The 22,576-nt window shown below is 37.2% G+C and overlaps 1 protein-coding gene across 3 annotated transcripts in view; it reads right to left on the minus strand.

Annotated features, from left to right (window-relative positions):
* The window catches only part of bchs (WD repeat and FYVE domain containing 3 bchs), a 1,877,108-nt gene that overhangs the window by 196,004 nt on the left and 1,658,528 nt on the right, over positions 1-22,576 (minus strand). For all 3 annotated transcript variants that reach the window (XM_090389621.1, XM_090389619.1, XM_090389620.1), the window contains exons 60-62: positions 20,047-20,138; positions 19,720-19,932; positions 8,426-8,576 (exon numbers count right to left, since the gene is read on the minus strand). In XM_090389621.1, coding sequence (XP_090245747.1) covers positions 8,426-8,576; positions 19,720-19,932; positions 20,047-20,138 — 456 coding nt within the window. The remainder of the gene's footprint in view (positions 1-8,425; positions 8,577-19,719; positions 19,933-20,046; positions 20,139-22,576) is intronic.

The raw sequence follows: 22,576 nt of genomic DNA on the forward strand, positions 1-22,576 counted from the left end.
TTAATTATTTTCACTGTTTCTTGATATATTATTTTGATTTATTATTTTCACTATGGTTATTGAACTTTTATCATGGATAGACAAAATTTACATAGCATACTATATAGGCAGAGTAGTATAAATTTGACTTTGGGGGCTTAAGCTCCGTATAGCCCCTTGATACACATTACTATTCCTAAACATATACATATTACACACACACACACATCACAGCGCAAATGCTTCCAGCCTAGCTAGCACCCGGGATAACAGCCTCACATTCCGATTCTTCCATGCAAAATCTCAAATTTAACAAATGTAACAATAGGCTTTGTCTTACCTGCCCATATATGCACCCCAGCATATTACCAGCAATAGTAACGATCCCATTTCTGCAAGTATAGCAACGTGGTATACCTTATCACTTGCCTTACTTACAATATAAAATATTGTTGGCCAAACCAGCAACAAACTGCATCTAAGACAATCTTCATAGATCTGACATCAAAAACTATAATAACAGCAAATACAATGGCAAACAAGAACAGGAAATAAAATACAGGTAGTTCTCGACTTTACGAGTTAATTCGTTCCTAGTGCACGCTCGTAAAGCGAAAAGCGGGAATTTATTTCTCATAGACATAAGGTTAAAAATAGGGGTTATGTTCTAAACAATGAAATTAGTTAGCTAATTAGTTTATGTTTAAACAATGATTGATTTATCAAAAGAAATGCAAACATGGCCTGTAAAATCAAGCAAATTATAATAATAGAGAAATTATTTACGACTTACAAATGTTAAAGAATGTTTATTCTTCATTATCATCGGCTAAATACACATTCGTTGGTCACTCATTATTGGCTCGGCACTCGTTGGTTGCACAAGGAGTCGTCTTCTTCAGAAATGTTTCAAGAGGCATTTGTTTCCAAGATAATCTTCTCTTTTAATTATAAATTTCACGATTGCGTGCATAAGCATTTTTTAACGGCACACACAAATTGCAACTAACACGATTCGCATGGAGTAACAAGTTTACAAAGCTTTAAAAAAAAAGAAATGAAGAGAAGATTCTGAAAATTTATTTATGTTTTTTATACGATTGAAGATTCCAGTAAAGGGGAAACACATTATTTCACCATAATAACGTAAAAAAACCACACAATTCCAGCTATCGATATTTTTGCAAATGCAAGATCGAGTTTACTACTCGTTTATAATTGCTTGCAGTAACAGAAAAGCCCAATAAACTGGAAAGTGCAAATTGTTTTTATTGTTTTATGGTCGTAACCTCCAGAAATGTGATTTAGAAAAATATCGCTAAGGCATTTAAAATTGATTCTTATAATGGAACATATGATAATAATGAAAGTGTAGTGCATTTTAATGATTTGAATTGGCAACTAATACAATTTACAAACCACGCTCACGACCTTTTATATGGCCTTAAGGTCACGCTCGTGACCTTAAAAATGACATTTTAGAGAGATAAATAGCTTAGTTATACAGCGAAAATTTCAACTTCCGAGATCTTGAAATGAAATACCAAAAAACAATGTGTTATTGGGTTCACGTTACGATATTTTAACGATATGATGGTGTCTCTGGAACTGATTAATATTGTAAAGCGGGATACACTGTATTGTGTAGCTACGCACTGGTTTGGAATGCAGTATTTATGAATGTTTAACATTCATTTTTTGCAATTAATGTTCATATTTTTGATTTTGTTGATACTTGACACTTGGGAAAAAAAAAAAAAACTCGTAAACCCGGGAACTCGTAGCAAGAATTGCCTGTACAAACATTTTCAGACGCATTGCTTCACTAATATCCACGTCTCCATCTTAGCCGATATACAAAGGGTACTAGGAAAGTTTTGCAATACAGCTTTGTTTATTTAATTTTTTCAAAGTAATTTCCTCTACATTCAATACACCTCTCCATCATCCGAAACCAATCTTTAAACCAGTTCTGCCAAGTTTCACTAGGGAGTAAAGCACACTCGTTGTCCCAAACCCGTAGAAGGTCCTCATCACTGGAAAACAGCCTCCCTTTTAGCTTCATTTTCACATGCGGGAACAGTGCAAAGTCGCAGGGAGCAAGGTCTGGACTGTAGGGAGGGTGCTCGAGACGTTTCAGTCCTGTCGTGGTCAAATATTCGGTGCAGGCTTTGGCGCGGTGAGCTGCAGCATTATCGTGATGGAGGTACCAGGTGGCCATTCTTGACTTTGGCCGCAGGTTCTTCATAGATCCAATGACTTTAGGCAGGCATTGTTCAGTATACCACTTAGCTGTGACTGTCATCTGCGTGTCCAAAATGACACGTTCCACAATTTCACTCGATTTGAAAAATACAGCTATCATTTTCTTCTTTACAGATCGGGATTTTCTGACAATTACGTGTGTGTCGTCATCATCAAAGACCCAAACTTTGTTTTGAGCCTTGGTCGGCAGATCGTAATAGTATAAATTTAAGCTAAAATTATTAAATTATAATATCAATAAGGAACATTCTACCACCATTGACCACATCAATATAAACCATTGCATTAACTCACATTCAGATCTCCTTCCAGCCAACTGCCAAAATATAAAAATTACAGCATATATAAAAATTAAATTATAAGAATTACAGCCTTATGTTAATCCCCACCATGGGCATATTATAACTGGTAACCTGGAGATAATACCGTACCAGGATCTGAGAAAGATTCTTTCCTATGGTTACAAATTCAGGTTGTACACAAAAACCAGCCTAATCACATTCAAACAACAGTTGTATCATGATCTCCTCAACTACTGCTTCATGCTAGCTTAAATATACAACACACCTATTGAATCTTTCCACGTGGATAAATACTGTGTCATCAGAACTAATAAATAATTATAAAGCCTTAAAATCACACTGCCACTATCAACTGCAATATTTCCATACTTAAAAAACAATTATCAGAGCTGTATGACCAGTTTATCATCACCCATGTAGACTAAGCTGCCAGCAACTATGCCTTCATATGTAAAGATTTTTACTTTCATACACTAAAAGATTAACTCAATTCTAGTGAAACATACAAGCCTGTGACCAATAATAGCAATATCATAACAAAAAAGTTAACAGCTATCGACAAAAAATTAAAACATAATATTAATAATTATAATTTTCCATACATATACTTCATACCTAAATTTCATAAGAACCCAGCAGGCTTCAGATTTATTACTTCATGCAAGTGCAGCTATGCATACAAACCTGGCAAGACTTTGGAACAGTTACTGAAACCTATCATTAACATCCTACCTGACAGCAGGATTATCACCAACAATATCCCCATTTTAAAAGCCTTGCATAACAGCAATATATCCCATATACAAACCTTTGATTTCCATAGCCAATTCACCAGCTATGATCAAGCTAATCTGAAGCATGTATTAAATAATCGAAATAATCAATACAAATATATAATAGACTGTAAACCAACATATTGGAACAATTTAACGAATTTATGCATTGCCAATAATTACATTTTTAATGGAAAAACAGTTTACCAACAAACTAAACATACCAACAACCCCCATGGGTAGCCCTGCCAATTGCATCATTGCAAATCTATACCTGCACTGGTATGAAACCTCACTGCCTCCAAAAATCTGTTTGTTTAGGTACATAGATGATTTATTTGTAGTAAATTGCCCCAACATCCTACAAGATCATGCCAATATATATCCAGAAGACTCACCTTGGAAATCCAATTATAATAAACTGGCAGCCAATTACCTTGATTTAGATATAGATCTTAATAAACCTCAGACCACAGTCAACATATACAATAAACGGGAAGCCTTCAACTTCAAAATCTTTAACTTCACACACTGGCATTCTAATATTTCCAAAAAGATACATGCTAATATTATTCTGTCTCAATGTATCAGAATAGCCACTATATGTAATAGCAAAAAATTGATAGTTAACAATATCAGAAACCTCTACAATAAGCTTCTATACAACCAGTTTCCTACAGCCTACATGTATTACCATATCAAAAAAGCACTCATTATTGAATATAAAAAGTTGATTAACTACACCACTGATTGACTACACCTATATCAATAATACCGTGGCCAACTGATATTCTATAGCTGCTAGGCTTGTACATAATGTACAGCCTATACTCCTAGCCTCTTTAGTGTCTTACAAATGTAAAAAACTTGTACTCACTGATTAGCTAACCAAGGAGTATATTATTATTTTATTTTTATTATTTTTTAACTTTTTTATCTTTTTATATTCCACACAACTGAACTATGTTCAGGGTCCTACTATAGGAATGGGAATAGCAACCCCGAACTGCATGAGCAAGATCTACTTGGGTGTTCTTCCACATTCTTTATGCTTTCATACCTTTCTATATATTTTTATTTCTCATGAGCCAATAGTTTATCGAACGCAATATTTGAGATGCTCCTTTTCAGCTATAAACACTGTTCTCGCCTAAACAAAGTTTAGCAATTATTTAATGCTATTTTGCAAGCATTCTACTCCTTTTTATTCTGGGATGCATTACTTGATGTGTTTAATACCTACCCCTATTATATATTTGAAATTTAATTTAATTTAATCTAACTTAGTTTCTAACTGATGACACACAGGGTAGCCAGCGTAATTTATTTTATTTTAATTTTGAATATTTCCTTAACTTTTCGATTTCTTACACACGGGGGTCACTATCTTATACCACAAATACTTCAGAACAGATTTACGCTATACTTTTTATTATGCTCCACTGCAGTACAGTTCTCTACGATTATATACCTACTTCTTCTTAATCTTTGCATTCTGCCTCTGTCGGGTCAGCCATGAAATATACATAAGCCATATGACTTAAATTTTAACCCTGACCTTCAATACTGAACCATGTGCTGCGTATATTTCATGTCAGAAACAGACACTGTACTTCTTGCCGATTTTTCCTTTGATTTCGGTGGCTGGCCCCAGATGAAGGTGCTGAAATCATAGGACACACAGCATTAAGTATTTCTAATTATTTATTATTATCAGCTTTCTCTTCTTTGTCCTCTATAATTACAATTTCAGCTATGTTAGCACTTTGACACTATCTGTTTGTTGTTTGTTATTTGGTTTTTAGAGCATTAGCAACTAAGGCCATATTGCTCCGGGGATATGTGGTGGTCACGGGCTCGAACCCTGGTCTAATCAAGAAGCATTGTGCTATGACACTATTGACAATTGACACTATCTACCTACCTTTATACTCTCCTCCTATATATATATATATATATATATATATGTATGTATATTGTAAGAAATATAACAGTTAAATGTGAGGGTGGAAGTTACACAGAATGCCAAAAGCCGAGAAGAAAATGCAGGTTGTATCATAAAGCCGATTAAAAAGGAGTGACCTGTAAAGAATGATTAAATAAGAATGAAAAATAAAAGTAATGGTTGCTGGCATCAGATAAGGGTGGACAAATTTGATTTTAATTCAAAAAGGGGAAGTAGAGAAAATATGCAATAAAATCTGATGACAGCAAAAGTAAAACTTGATACACGATCAGGTATTTCATCAGGGGACTACACCCGTCCATGCATCAAAGGACTGCATTTGTATACTTGCCCATAACTGTGTAACAGAAGAAATTTAAGAAAATGGGACCGAAAAGGAAAAGCAGTATAACATAAAACTTGTCCATAACACACAAATTATGGATAATTTGTGTGTTATGGTAGTCAAATCAAGGTAGTCCCAATGCAGTGTTTATAATAAAAGTTAGGGTAAGGTAAATTAAAACCAAAACTAGGTGTACAAATAACTGAGTACAAAAAGAACTGAAGCAAGCAAATGGTTATAGGCAGGACACCAATACCAAATGGTATTGGTGTCCTGCCTATGACAATGTAATAAATAGAAAACTTCAAATTTTATGTATGACTGGGCAAAAGTGCCATGGAAACAATACGAATGATGAAGCAAGTCGATGGAGAGAATTGTCTGCCTTGTGCATGTACATTCAAATGGCATAAACGTTTTGCCTATGGAAGAGGACACAGACTTTTGTTGTCTGGGTCCAGCAAAAATGGTTCAAATGCTAGAGATGATTGCAAAGGTGTGGGAAACCAATGACCGATGTGCAATGCTCCGAACGATTTTGGTTCAAATGCTAGAAATGAATGCAAAGGTGTGGGAAATCATTACCAATGACCGATGTGCAATGCACCAAATGATTTCGGATCTGTGTGTTAATAAGGAAAGTGTTCGACAAATAAGAATCCAGAATTTGAAGAAAAGGGGGGGGGCACAGTTACTTTTTTGCTATTCCCGTTTTTGTACTAGTAACTGTGGATGTTATCAATCCCTGGGGGTTCATAAATTCTGGTACTTCCTGATTGACTGTTTTACTTCTTCCTCTCAAATCTCCTATTCTGTCATCTCTTGTATGTTATTATTAGTTTTCTTCTGTTCTAGGTCTATCCAGGGAGACATGGCCATTATGGCTAACTTCGCTGCTCCACAGTTTTCTCTAAAACTCCTTGAGTGCCCCTTCTGGTCACAGGGCCACTGCTATTCTTCTCCTCTTGTTTAATGTGCCTGTAGAAAGTTCACCAGTTTTCATCAAATATTTGGTTGTCTGTTTTCCTCTAGGCACTCCCTGTATCGGCGAAGTCTCTTGTTGAATGCTAAGAGGTTCTGCTTCAAAACCAGGTATTCTTCGATCCATTGATTATAGTTTTGTGTGTGTTGTGGATGTTTTCTTTCTTGAGGATGATCTTCACTTTTCTGATCAGGTTCTTACGTCTCTTACCCAGTTGGCACAGAGTCAGTTGGCCTATCTTCACTCTTAGCTCTCCTATTTTCTGTTGTAGCCTTATTCCCCAGGCGGGAGGTTCCTTTTCTTTGCATTTTGTTTTCTGTTTTTCTCTTCCATTCATCCTGGTGAGAAGAAAGGTGGGAAGTAAATGGCTGTGCAGATGTCATCTATTAGCTGTGTAGATAGCATTTATTATCTCTTGTTGTTGAGTTAATCTGGTATGATCTGCCAAAAGTGACTGTGATCTGCCACAGGATTCAGTTGGGTCTCTGCCTCGAAATGGTATGGGCCTTTGCGAGTTCCAGTCCCTTAAATTCTGCTACGGCCTTCTTCCACTCTTCTCTTCTGGAAATCGTGAACTTGTCTGTTTCCACTTTGGCTTCTTTGGGTTGTACTCCTTGTACTTTCTATTCCTCTTCTAGTTCTCGTTTAGTTGTGATATTCTTTATTCTTTGTTGTTGGTCACTCATCTTGCTTGATTTTTTCCAAGATTGTAAGAGCTATCAGGTTCTTCATGACAATGATCTGTCTCTGGTCTGCTATTCACTGTTGGGTAACCTGAAGTTGGAACTATTCCAACCACTTGGAGTGTAGCTTCATCCTGTACATTGTCATATTGGTCTCTAGCTTGGTTACTTCATAGTATGTTTGTATGATGCACATATTCATTTCGCTGTTGCAGTTCATATGTTGGCTCTTTCTTCTTTCCTAGGTAGTCAGTAGTGCATCAGGTTCTTCACGACAATGATCTGTCTCTGGTCTGCTATTCACTGTTGGGCAACCTGAAGTTGGAACTATTCCAACCACTTGGAGTGTAGTTTCATCCTGTACATTGTCATATTGGTCTCTAGGTTGGTTACTTCATAGTATGTTTGTATGATGCACATATTCATTTCGCTGTTGCAGTTCATATGTTGGCTCTTTCTTCTTTCCTAGGTAGTCAGTAGTGCAGTTGTGCCGGATGCACTACCAGTTGTTGGGCTGAATGGTCATGTCCTTCAGTTCTGGTAGCCACATAGAGCCACTTGCTCCACTGTCTTACCCAGAAGACTGTCTCCAACTTTTCATCAAGACCCCATCTGCCTGGCTGAAGCCTGAATGTGGGTGACTTTATCTTGTGCTATACTTAAGGCAGTATTTCTACCTGTCATCTTTATCCAGGTATGGAGGTGGACCTATTAAGCTTTGGCTTTTTGCAGTCAGTGGTGAGTCGTAATTATTGGGAGTGACACTAAACTGCACCAGTCTCTACCTCAGCCATAACTATTAGGTCTGATGAATTAGGGAATTAGGTCTGATGAAGTTACCTTTGCAATTTTTTTTTTCTTTTTCCCCTAGCGATTGTTTTCCCTGAAGTGAGATTTGAACTCAGATTCATCACATTTGTGGTCTGACATTATAAAATACTGCATTTCTGCCAAAGACTAGTTTATTGAATCCCACTTTAAAATGGTTCAATGAATTCTTTGCATCATCAATGAAGTTAATGCAGACCTTTCCAAGTGCTAGGCAGTTGGCAGACACTATTGAACATACAGTCCGAGAGCTGAGTAACTTAAAAAAAAAAGATAGATAAAAACAAAGTTTTAATGAAATGTTATAAACAAAAAAAATTACCTTTAATAGGATGCAAAGATGGTCGAAGATTATCCAAGTTGTGAAAGAACAGTTTATCAAGACTATAGCTGAGCCCTGGCATTATAGGTCCAGGATCTGCCACACTTGTACGATTATTCAGTTTTTTTGATGGATGAGGTTTTTTGAATAACTATAAGAAGTGATTAATTAGTGCTACATAAAATACAAAGCATTAAAGAAAATTAATACCATAAAGATTTATTTTAAAAAATTTAATTTAGTTTTCTCAGCAAATACAAATAAATCTCATGATTTTCACATGGCAATGAGTGATGTATCACATAATTATCTATCTCATCTGCATTACGTGGTGTACAGAGTTGCATAAATTTGTGAATCACTTTTTTTGCATATGGTCCCAATATGCCAGTATGGATACAAATGATCTGAACAGAGATATGTGAGGTGTGGCAATAAGTTCTCAGACTGGTGCTGTTGCAGTCATTGATGAGTTTGAAAATAAACAGAAGTAGTATGATGTAGTCCAAACTTCCTCTAACAGATGGTGGTAAAGAGATTGTCCAATAGGCTAACAGGTTGCAAGTAATAACCAGTTTCATGATTTTCATTTTAGTAGCATTAACGTTTTGTCAAGATTTTGCAATGGAGCAATGAACGAATATCAAATTTTGCTTTAAACTGGGAGAATCTGCAACAGAAACATAATGAAATGCTAAAAACTGTTTATTGTGTTTCATCAGTGTGTTTGAATGGTATTAGTGGTTCAAAAATGGATAGTCATCACATTTGTGATGACCTAAGAAGGGCGCATCTGTCAACCTCTCGGAAATGAAGACAGAGTTGCAAAAGTTCAGGAAGTGGAGCAAGAGATAATCGTTAGATCCTCATAATGATACTGATGAGTTGGATATGAATAAGGATAAGGAAATATGGATATGAATGATCCATCAAATTCTGCATGAACATTTAGGTAATAGGTCTGTGCAAAATTTGTGCTGCACAGCTTCATGGATGAGCAGAAGCAAACGAAACATGTCATCATGTGAAGACGTCATTTAGACTTCTCAAGACAATCCTAACTTCCACAACTGTATTGTCACTGGAGATGAGCACTGGGTGTTTTGGTATGACCCAGAGACAAAGTGTCCGACGCATGCAATGAACTTCAAAATGGTCACCAAGAGCCAAAAGCTTTTGTTTAGTCCAGGATCAAGATGATGCTGATTAGATTTTTCGACACAAGGTATTTTAACGAATATGTATCTAAACGGAAGAGAGTCAATGCTACAGTCTATGTACAGGTGCTTCAGAGACTATTGAAGTGCATTTCCTGGGTGAGGCTGTAACTTTTAGAGAAAGGCAGCTGGTTCTTGTTGCACAATAATTTCCCCCACCCATTCAACACTTGTTGAGAAGACAATTCTGATGAAACATGGCATAGCACAGATCAACCATCAAGTCTACTCTCCCAATCTAGCACCATCGGACCCCAAGCTGAAAACTTCCCTTAAAGTAAAGAACTTTCAGGATGTTGAAGACATAAAGAAAAACATAACCACTGAACTGAATATTGTCTCTTTAGATGAATTTGCTGACTCTTTTCAGAAATTTTTAGAACAGTGTAATAAGTGCATTCAATCTGGTGGTGATTACTTTGAATAAAAATAAAACCATTTTTGAGCTCCTTCACTTTTCACTGCACCAGTCTGGGAACTTTATTGCCACACCTCGCATACATGCTACTCCCAATATGGTCACAACCACATGGGAAGGAGCAAATTAGTGGTGATGAGGGAATATGGAGACCCATTACAATCCATCAGTTCAGGATATCATCTGGATAGTCAAATTTAGTGTGAAATGTTAGCATTAATAGAGGCATATGATGCAAGAAAGCAAGCTTATACATCATCAGCCAAAAAAACAAAAAAACCACCTTCCCATTTCACCTATCCATTCATTCCAAATGTTTGTCTAGTTCTGCCTTGAATTTATTCAAGCTATCAACCTCCACAACGACAGATAGAAGCTTGTTCCAGCAATCAACCACCCGCTGGCTAAAGGAAAATTTCCGTCTTTCCTCAATTTCAGTTTATGGCCCCTTAAGTTTGTAATTTGAGCAAGAGGAATAATCCCATCAGCATTGAGCCTGCTCAATCCATTCAAGGCCTTATACACCTCAATCAGATTGCCTCACAGGTGTCTAGTCTCCAGATGCTGAAATTTACAGAACTTAAGCTTTTCTTCATAAGAGCACCCCTTTGTTCCCCTCACCACTCTTGTTGCCCTTCTCTGTACTCGTTCTAGTTACTCTATATCCTTCCTAAAATGAGGCTTTCAGACCTGTATGCAGTACTCAAGGTGTGGCCTGACCATTGCCTTAAACAAGGGGATAATCACCTAGTTATTCTGCTAGCAAAATTCCTAGATATCATTGACAAGACCTCATGACCTACTCTGGCAGCCTATCTGCACTGCTCAGAAAACTTCATATATGACTGCACAATTACTCCCCAAGTCTTTTCCATTCCCTACCATCCCAAGCAAAGTACCACACAGTTGGTATGTTTCTCTGGGGTTTCTTCGACCCATATTCTGTACTTTGCATTTGGTGAGTATGGGCTTGGCATTCCCAGGGTCCTGAGCTGGATATCATCATTCTTCTCTTCCTTGGTGATTCCCTTTCTTTTATTTTTCTCTCCCGCTCTCTCTCTCTCTCTCTCAGGGTAGTTCAGAAATTTTTTTTTTGGTTAGTGCAGCATAAGCCTCAGGCTTCCTTGGCACCATATGGCTAATAATAATAAACTTTTCCAGATCCTGTTGCAGCAGCATATTGTCATTACTGTTATTAACAATCCTCCCAACCTTTGCATGAAATCTGCAAACTTTGACATTAAGCTTGATATGTTGGCGTGCCAGACTAATGTTCCCACACATCATCCACAACTACTTCATTAATTATGTTACTGTGTCAACAGGCCTGTCAATGAAATAGTCTTAATAAATGACAAGCAGTCCAACTTTTCCATATCCTGTGGAGAGTTGTGTTTTAACCTGAAGGTAAAATGTTGATTTTCCATGCCCTGAAAATGCAATCTGAGAAACAGGATCTGATGCATATGTATATTCCTAAGAAACTTACTTTCTACGATGTGAAAGGCAGAGAAAAGGTGTCAAACAGTAGAGACATGCTTAAAACAGTAATCCAAAATAGTTTTGGTGAGATTGTTGTTGAATCTGTGAGCATCCTTCAATTACTTCTTTTTTGACCACAGTAGGTTCCTATTCTTGATCACTACAAATATCAGGTTCCATTACACGTGCAATGAGTTCCTCTTTATTCTTGAATTTCTTGAAACCTGCAATGTCCACATCCACTTCAGTATAGTCTTCAAAATACATGTTTCCCCATAAGTTTAGGCAATGACACACACTCAAAAATTTCTTCACTATTATAGACTATCCTTCATGGTTAACAAAGGATAGTCTAAAAGATACATGCAAAGCTTCATTTGTTGCATCATTCAAGGAGACAAATCCAACACAATTTAAATCATTTTTTTGTCAACCTCATCCCACTATGAAAAAGACAAATACATCGTCTGCGGCACACTGATTTCACATTGTTTTGCTTCCAAGACACGGCACAATTTTCTTCAATACCATTCTTGAATAGTTTTTTTAAAGCACTGGATTACAGCTTGATCAAGTCTGAAGAGCTGATATCATATTAGATGGTAGGTACCCAACAAGTTGTTGTTGTTATTTGGTTTTTAGGAGAATTAGCAACTAAGGTCATATTGCTCCGGGGATATGCGGTGGTCATTCCCTGACCTTTCAGCATCCTCCGTATTTGGTGGTCACTGGCTTGAACCCCGGTCTAATCAAGAAGCGCGTGCTACGCACTGCTACTCCTACCCACCTGGCTACGGAGGTGCCAGATACCCAACATGATTGCAAATAGGCAATTCACTTGGCAACAATGGGTGTAGCTAGCCACACACTGCAAAATTTTCATATTCTGCCCAATTGTATTGTGATCTAAGTCTCTGATCCATCCTTCATAGATTTTTGATGACATCCAAGCTTTTTGGTTTGCTTGATGCAAACCAAAAAGTTGTTGGTTGGCAATGTCTTAAAACCTTGAAAGAATCAAGGCTTCTTGGGCATTTCCAATGATTAAGGAGGAAGCTTCTCTGTGCCAGACATGTTTGCTGCCAGTAGAAATAAAATGTGTTGTTTTGCCTTTTCTTTCACCACTACATTTCTCCCCTTTAAATGTAAGCATTTTATCCCATAGAAACTAAAAAAAAAAAAGTCCAGTTTGGTCAGCAGAGGTGCTGCTGCTCTGGTTGCATGTCAATAAAACATTTTTTAAATGTTTTATTATTATTATTAGCTACATGGTGCAAGGAAGTGAGGCTTATGCTGCACCAGCCAAAAAAAAAAAAAAAAAAAAAAATTCACTGAGATACCCTGAGAGAGAGAGAGAGAGAGAGAGAGAGAGAGAGAGAGAGAGAGAGAGAAAGAGAGAGAGAGAGAGTGTCAAAAGTTGAAGGAAATCACCAAGAAAGATGATATCCAGCTCAGGACCCTAGGTGTGCCAAGCTCATACTCACCAGATGTGAGCCCTTGACATGCAATTAAATTCTGCTGCATACTTTGTTGAAAGATAGTCCATGATGGGTCTTAAATTTCTGACATTGTAAGACAACTTCAATATTCTTCCGATAAGCAAACGATTCAGCCATAGTTTTTAAAATACTTCTGTCTATGGGAATGCTTTTTGTACACACCATCATTAGCATTTCATGAGTATCTTTTCTAGTGCAGAAGATTTCTCTAAGCTTTTAATCTTTTTTTCAATCTTTCAGAATTCTGCAGTGTACAAAGAGCATTCTGAAAACTAAGGCTGAATAAACAAAGTAAAAAACAAGGTAGAGTGATGGAAATTTTTGGGTTGTTATACAGAATTTATTAGTCTTTCAAGGGCATTAAAACAAATATAAAATAGAATTAGGTTTAAGGGAAATTGGCTGGGACCTATCAGCTGATTTTTAAATGTTCTGGGATGCAAAAAGAGGGCTGCTGTAAAGAGCTTTAACTGTATAAATTTATTTTATTTTATATGTATGGAGAGACCTTTTTTTCTGTTTTTTCTTTTAATTCACTTCTGCATTTTCTTTGGGCTGTACAAAATGGCATAAATTATTATGACTGTATCATGGTTATTGTTATTATCTGATAGGGACATAGTGGAGTCCCAGAAGAAAGATTTAGATTATGAGTATTCATGGAGGTGTTTATGTTTCAGTGCGAGGGCTCCCCAACCATCCATCATGGAGTTCAAAGGGACATTCACTACCCAGTAAGCAATAAATGTGTTCTGGAGTGAAACATAAGTGCTACCCAGACACCGTAATTGTACTGCCACCAGCCCAAATCCTGCTCCTTGGACCACCAGGGTAGGGTCACGACATTGACACAGATGACCCATGTATGCAAACCCACAAGCAGATTCATTCTGGGCAAGCCAATCCAGAACTACCCATCATGTTGAAGCAGGAGCCAAAGTGGCATGTTGATACCAGGTTCCACCTTCCAAGTTTCCAGCAGCATGGTTAGGAGGTTTGCACCCATGATGGTTTGCAACCATCTCAGATATGCCAGACAAACTGTACTTGCTACCTGGGAGTCTAAAACGCTGATGGAACTGATATTCGGGTGACACTCAAGTCAAGTGGACCCAATTTCGGCAAAGTCCGGACGGTCTGTGTCAGCCAAATTCTCTGCTTGCACCTTCACGATGGTGGGACTGTTAGTAATCCTGGGTATAACCTCCATGCACAAGCACATGGTGGGTGACAACCCAGGAGTGAACCAATGTAAGCACGGGTCGAGGTGTGGCACCCACATAACATAGAAGAATGCCACCCCTCTGTGTTACCAGGCAATACTAGGTGGTATGATGACTCTCATCAACCGGTGAAATACCACCACTTTGCTTATTGGAGGCTTGAAGTGGTGGAACCCATGTTTAGTCTCTAGAGCTAAGTTCCGGTCAACCATTCCCTATCTCTTCCATCATGCAGTATGATTGATGACTTTTGAGGTTATGATGAACGTCGTGGCAAGATCCAATATTCCTTACATTTCGAGGGTACAGCTCTAAAACGGTGTTCGCAGGCCGGCCGCTAGTTAGTACACCGGACTGAACCTATTGGTACCTCTACTCTGCCAGATAGTGACTGGAGGGAGTCCGAGTAGTGTGTATGCGGGAAGCATTGTCGAGGCCACATTATGTCAAGGATCTGGGTACATTCTTACCACGTGTACGCCATATCCAAAAATTTCATTACTTCATACAGTATGTCCCACCCACTTTTTCTTACTATTAAATACACCATGAATTGTCAAACTAATAGAGCAAGCTTAGCTGCAAAAAGATCTAAAGATCTAAACCTCCCAAGGACTTCCTAATTCATTTCACAAATATACGTGGTCGCAATTCTAATCTCAACGATGTCCATTTCCACTTGCAGTCTGCCAAACCCCATGTACTTTTTCTGACAGAATCTCAGTTATCGGTTGATTCAACTACTGTTCATCTCAGATGCCCAAATTATTCGCTGTATGATTCCTTTCGCCTCAAAGGTGGTACTTGTGCATAAGTCCATTCTGATATTCCCGGTCAGAGACTTGGCAATTTGGAATCTCCTCTCTTTGATCTTCTCTGGCTTAAAATCTCTCTACCTCATTGTGTCAAATTCATCTGTTGTCTCTACCGTTCTCCCAACTCCACTAATCACTTGGAGCTCTTTGACTTCCTCTCTTTGCAACTTGACTTTCTCCAGTCCAACTTTCCTAACAGTGAGGTAATTTTCCTTGGTGATTTTAATGTTCACAACTCCAGCTGGCTTCCGTTTTCTAGTCACACCGACCCAGCTGGTCGAGATGCTGAGGCTTTTGCAACTACTAAAGACCTAGCACAGATTGTTCATTTACCTGCAAGAATACTGCACAATCTTAATCATACGGCCAATACGCTTGAGCTTTTTCTCACAAACAACCCTTCTAAGTACAAGGTCGAAGTGAGAGGTCCTTTAGGCACTTCAGATCACAACTTGGTGATTGTCTCTTCTCCAATGGAGCCTTTATCTCATGGCTATTCCCAACCTCGTGTTGTTTGGCATTACAAGAATGCAAAAAGGGATGACCTGCGAAACTTCTTTTCTTCTTTTCCTTGGTCGGATTACTGTTTCAAAAGTTCTGATGTCAACGTTTGCTCAGATCATGTCAGTGAAATTATTCTTGCAGGAATGGAATCCTTTATCCCACACTCCACTTTAAAATCTCGTCCCTTATCTAAACCTTGGTTTTCCAATAAATGTTCTAAGGCTGTTCAAGAGAAGAATGTTGCATATCGTAATTGGCTTGTTTCTAATTCTTCAATTTCATTTTCTGCCTACATCAAAGCTCGCAACAACTGTAAAGCAGTTATTAATCAGTCCAAACTAGAGTTTGAACAGGCTAAGAGTAGAAAACTTGCTTCTTGCCCTAATGGTAGCCGAGCATTCTGGTCTCTTGCCAAAGCTATTGGCCGCAACTTTTGCCCATCTCTGCTCCCACCTCTGTCCAAACCAGATGGTTCTGTTCTCACTTCAGCCAAGGATAAAGCTGACCTGCTAGCATCCCATTTTTCTTCCAGCTCATGTATTAATGATCTTGGTAAAACACCTCCCACCATTCCCAACACGCTCCATTCAATGCCTCCTGTGGACTTCCGTCAAAAGGATATCAGGATTTTGAAGAATTTTGATGCTAAGAAAGCTCCAGGTCCTGACGGTATTTCACCACTCGCTCTCAAAACCTGTGCTCCTGAACTTACTCCTTAATCCTTCTTTGCCGCCTTTTTTCACTTTCTTATTCCAAAGGTGTTTTTCTTTCTGCTTGGAAATTTGCTCATATCCAGCCAGTTCCTAAAAAGGGTGACAAATCCCTCCCATCCAATTATCGTCCCATTGCAATTACTTCTACTCTTTCTAAAGTAATGGAGAAATCAATTAACCGCCAACTCTTAAACTACCTAGAAACCTTCCGTCTGATCAACGATCGCCAGTATGGATTCCGTCAGTGTCGATCCACTGGTGATATTCTGGCTTATGTTACCCATTTATGGACTAGTTCAATGGAACGGTTCGGTGAAACACAAGTAGTTGCTCTTGACATCTCAAAGGCTTTTGATCGTGTTTGGCATAAAGGTCTTCTAAACAAGCTTCCATCTTATGGTTTGCCAACTGTTTTTAGTAATTGGTTATCCAGTTTTTTCTCTGTTCGCTCACTGAGGGTGATGGTAGATGTCTCTCTGTCTTCTAACTTCTCCACTAATGCCGGTGTTCCCCAAGGTTCAGTTCTTTCCCCCACTCTTTTTCTTTTGTATATCAATAACCTTCTTCCATTGACTGGAAATCCTATCCATAGTTTTGCCGATGATAGCACATTGCATTCAACTTTCCATTTTGAGAAACCTTGTCCTGCTCAATCAGCTTCAACTTCTCGAAAATCTGCTGCCAATTCCTTAAATGCCGATCTTCAGGTAATTCTCCAGTGGGGCAAAGACAACTTAGTTGATTTCAACCCTTCTAAAACTCAGTCTTGTCTTATATCTCGCAAAAAGGATTCTTCTGCTCCTATGCTTATCTTTAGTGACACTCCGAATTTTAGGCAAAATGATATATCTCTTTTGGGGATTACCCTGACTTCTAATCTCTCTTGGCACAAGCACATTACAAATATTGCTTCCTCTGCATCTAAAAAACTTGGTTTTCTCTTTCGCTCTCGACGTTACTTTTCTTCCAAAGAGCTGCTCACTCTGTATAAATCGCAAATCCGCCCTGCCATGGAATATTGTTCCCACATCTGGGGTGGTGCCCCAAAACCTCTCTCAGGCTTCTTGATTCCATTCAGAAGAGGGCAGTTAGGTTAATTAATGATTCATCTCTAACAGAGTCTCTCCACTCGCTTTCTCATAGATGTACTGTTTCTGCTGTATGCCTCTTCTACAGATACTTCCATGGGCACTGTTCTTCTGAACTGGCTTCTATAATTCCCGCTCTCTCTTTCAAAATAGTCCAAACACGTGCCGCCACCAGCCAACATCCATTTACTGTCCAACTTCAAACCCACAGAACCAACTTTTCATCTTCCTCATTTATTCATTCAACTGCCGTTTTCTGGAACAACCTTCCTTCATATGTATTTCCTGAAAATTACAATCAACAGAAGTTCAAGTCCAGTGTCAACAAATATCTTCTTTCGTCTTCTTAACCTCCAACCCAAGCACGGTACTAAGTACTATAGGTTCTAATACCTCTCGTGTTTGGGGTTCACATAAAAAAAAAAAAAAAAAAATGAACATGTGCCCACATTGAGTGGAATAATTAAGGCCTACTTTGTTGACTTTTGAGAGTTATAACATTTTAATGAAATTCTATCCTTGAAACAAATAGTACTTTCATCTAATGCAATATTTCTTTCTGGAAGAAAATATTCATGAAGTTTCTAACCAATAATGGACAATATTTTTTTATTCATGAAATTTCTATCGAATAATGAACAATATTTTTTTACTTTAGAGTCCTACTTTTTTAATTCCTCTTGTTTGCTCTTTTATAGGTTGGCAAAGATGCTGCATTATCCAAAACATCTGAGGAAATCTTTCCTGCTAAATAAATACTTGAAAAATGGAATTATGTCTGTCTATTCACAGACGAACACCCCTTTATATCAGTTTTTGACTTAGTCCTATGTTGATAACAACACTAAATGAAATTTTTACATCCTTTAGTGAAACTTACACCTAATGCAACCTAAAACTGAAAATGAAACCTAAAACTTGTCTAACTAAGACTGTGCTGCAGTGTTAAACAAGTCAGCATCAGGGGCTTCTGTTGTTGTTGTTGGTGATATTGGGTTTAATGACACAAGGGCTACTGAGGCCAAATTGTGTCTGTTCATAGTTTATTTACACACAGCAGAGGAACAGTTAATAGTCCTATATTGTCTAGTAATGGCATCTGGCATGAATCCCAAAATGTCATCTTTGTAATAAGTTTAGGAATTAGGTCAAAGCCCTGAATGTGGGTCACTTCCAAAATTATTCTATGGATAATCACATGTAATGTCATTTCCAAATTACATAGATTTTTCAACTTTTCAAGTAAAATATCACAATTTATAGAATTAGATACATTTTTTTATATCTAATAATATGAAGATGGATTTCTATAATTGACATTTCCATTATTATTATAATGAAAATTCCAGTTTCACTGCTTTTTATGCTACTTGCTGTTTATGTTTCTCAAATTGTAAAATGAAGTTTACAAACGCAAAGGGTGGTTGTTTTGAAGGTCTCTTGATATACTGACCAATGGTCATACTGTGACCCTAAGATTCATATGATCTTTAACTGTATTGTCTCTAAGCTGCATATTGTAGATTGCAGAACTTAGAGAATTCATTCTATGTATTGTCTCTAATCTATGCAATTGATTTGCATGTTGTGTGGGTTGAAAAAACCTGGAATAATCTCATGGGGACAGGCTTCACTTCCTCTGCCTGAGACTGGTGAAATACAGCCTTGACTAATTAAGAATTTCGACAGGCCCATCCAACAGAATTTGAACCTAGATCTCTTCAAATAAGAAACAAGGGGTAAACCCAATATACTGTCCTATATAATGACGAACAGGATAACAGGTAAATAGCAAATACCAGCTTATGGCATAAAGTACAAACAAACTTTTTATAAGGTTTGTGCTGTGAAATTGTGAGCATTCTAGTTATAAACTGGAAATTATAAATGATTTCATAACAACCTGAGAAAATTAATAGGTTCTTTTTTTTTTTTTTTTTTTTTAAGTTAAAATTTTTGGAAAATTTTTAAAGTTAATTCATCTTCTTGGTGAAGAATTTTATGGAATTGGATCTGGAAAATAATAATAATAATTTATTTATTTATTTATTATAATAAATAAATAAATAAATCTGGGATGACTACATAGTCAGAGGAGTTCACAAGATGGAGAGAATATAAGAAACAGTGCCATACTTAGTAGTCACGAGCTTGAACTCCAGTCACTCAAAGGGCGTACATTTATGCACCTTGTGCTTGACCACTCGGCTAAGACATCCTCATAATAATGTAATATGTATACATCCTATAATGTACTCATAATAATGTAATATATATTCTCATAATAATATAATACATAATAATGTGGCACTGTTAACATTAGATATAAGTTTACCTGCTTTGGGATTTGTCCAAAGTTGTTAATAAAACCTATAGTAGCATTCTTCTTCAAGGGGTCATCTATACTATAGATATCTACATTACCTTCATAAAACAAATGATGAAATACATTCACTGCTTCTACTGCTGTTTGTCCTTGTTGCTTACAACCAAACACAAGGTCAATCCACTCATGGAGATGAGCACTTACATAATCACATTCTAAAGCCTGGAAAAAAGATTTTGAATTGAAATCAGACAAAAAAGTAAAATCTACAACATAAGAATATTCAAATCAGCTACAGAATTAATAAATTGTTTCTAGAATTTTAAAGAACATTACCTGTCTGTGAACACGAATAAACTCTCGGGGATCAGATTTTGCCCAAGGAGGAAGTATAACATCATTAAGCTGTATACCATTTTGCTTGCATCCTACAGCGACAAATAATGCTATATCAAATTCAACAAAAAACGTATATTTTATATAAAATACATAATTAGATTATATAGAACTAAATCCATTTAATTTTTTTTTTCCATGAAGAATGTATGTCATCATATATTTCTGATAATATATGAGGAGGTGTTGGCAACATTTAAGGCTGGTATAACTGGTTCACTGGTCTTGGATGCTGAATTCATTTGAATGTAGAAGTTCTGGTATCAGCAGTAAGCAGTTTACTTATAAGTTATTCTGCCCACATTTCATGTGTGTGTGTGTGTGTGTTGTTGTTGTTGTTATGGAGGCTTAATGGCACATAAGCTGCTAAGGCTATAATGTGCCTATTCACTTATTATATTAAAAGATGAGAGTTTTTCATAAAGTCAGAATAAAATCTGAAATCAGAAATAATTAAAAAGCCCAGTTTGCCTGAGGAAGTAAAAAAATTCAGAAATATTTGCCTTATCACCAATGAGATTTTCAAGAGTTATTGGTTTATGAAGATTAACCAGTGAGATCAAGGATGAAGTTCTGTCTTGTTTGTAGTAGGGGCAGCCAATAAGAATATGTTTAACAGTCAAATTGTTAGAACAATGGGTACACTGTGGTGGATCATCTCCTCTTTTTTTTTTTTTTTTTTTATGAGAACCCCAAACACGAAAGGTATCAAAACCTATAGTACTTAGTACCATGTATGGGTTGAAAGAGAAGTATGGGGAGAGGGGGATGCCGGAAACTTTGCTCTAGAGACTAAACATGGGTTTCACCACTTCAAGCCTCCAATAAGCAAAGTGGTGGTATTTCACTGGTTGATGAAAGTCATCTACCACCTCCTGTGAGTAAATGAAGGTGAGTCAGATGGTATGACCTATTCTTGCCCTTGAAAGGACTACTTCTCGTCTCGATGTATAGACACTGGAGCACCAAATTTTTGGATCACGTTTAAACAGAAAGAGTTTATTATTAGTCTCAGAGTGCTAGAGTGCTGTCCATTGTGATAGGCAGGCGGCATGTACGGTTAGTGCATAATCTGATGCTGGAATAAGGATATTGGTTAAATCTAATATAGTTGGATTTTTTGCAGCTTTATCGGCCAGTTCATTGCCTAAAATACTGGAATGTGCTGGAATCCAGCAAAAAGTGACCAGTTGGTTGCGTTCTTTAATTTGCAGTAATAAGCTTCTGATTTCATCTATAACAGGATGAACTTTATCTGAGGAATTATGTAACTACATGATTGAGCTGAGGGAATCAGTGTAAATAACAGATTTTAAGGTACAGTCAGAATAGAGATTTTCTAAAGCTAGTTTGATTGCATATAATTCAGCAGAAAATATACTAAATTCTGATGGAAGGTTGTTGTTGTTGTTGTTTTGGTGTATATTGGCGCATCGACAACGGAGATCATAGTGCGCCAGTTCATTGATTATACAATGTTCTCTTTATATAAATCTTGTTCGAATGTGAAAGGTTAACTGTTTCTGCGGTATTATACTATTATTTACAGCAGATGGTATATGTTGATTGTTTGTATGAATCTAAAAATATCTGACACGTGTTCTTTGTCACCTATAAGATCTTCAAGGGTGATGTTTTGGTTTCCTTTATATAAAGATGAAAAAATTCGGTGTCGATCATTTTCATATGTTGGGCATTCTATTAGTATATGTTTAACTGTTTGGATAGTATTGCATACTTGGCATCTTGGGGGTTCTTCTGCACGTAATAGATGACCATTTGTTAAATGCGTATGGCCTATCCGCAATCTGGTCAGAACAACTTCTCTCCTTGATTTCCTTATACTCGTTTTCCAGTGCTCAACTTTTGGTTTTATTTCATATAATTTATTCCATGTTTGTTTTTGCCAGAGTTCTTGCCATTGGGTTAGACAGCGATTTTTAATGATTGGCTTGTAGTCATTATGTGGAACTGTGAAATATTGTTCTTGAAGGTTATTGGTTGATTTTGCAATTCTATCCGCTTCTTCATTTCCTTTTATCCCTTTGTGTCCTGGTATCTAGCAGAAACGTATATCTTGTTTTTTATTTGTGAAGTCTGTTAGTATCCGTTTAATTTGCCAGAGTACTGGATGGGTTATATTGCTTGTGTTTTGTAGGACTTGGATTACACTTAATGAATCACAGTATATTACTGCTCTCAAGTGGTAGGTGGTTCTGAAATGCTCCAGGGCTATCTGAATTGCTACTAATTCTGCAGTGCAGACACTGCATTCTTTTGGGAGTTGGCGTGACAATGTAATATCTGGGAATACTGCTGCTGCTCCTACATGGTTCTCTGATTTTGATCCGTCTGTATATATTGGTATGTGATTGGGATATTGCATTCTATGTGCTGCATGCAGTTGTTGAAAGGTTCTGTCTGACAAGGTATTTTTATTCCAGTTTTGTGTGAGGAGTTCGTAGGCTGT

Source organism: Mastigoproctus giganteus, chromosome 2 (genome assembly GCF_048544385.1).
Source record: "Mastigoproctus giganteus isolate SK-2022 chromosome 2, ASM4854438v1, whole genome shotgun sequence".
NCBI classification, from domain to species: domain Eukaryota; kingdom Metazoa; phylum Arthropoda; class Arachnida; order Uropygi; family Thelyphonidae; genus Mastigoproctus; species Mastigoproctus giganteus.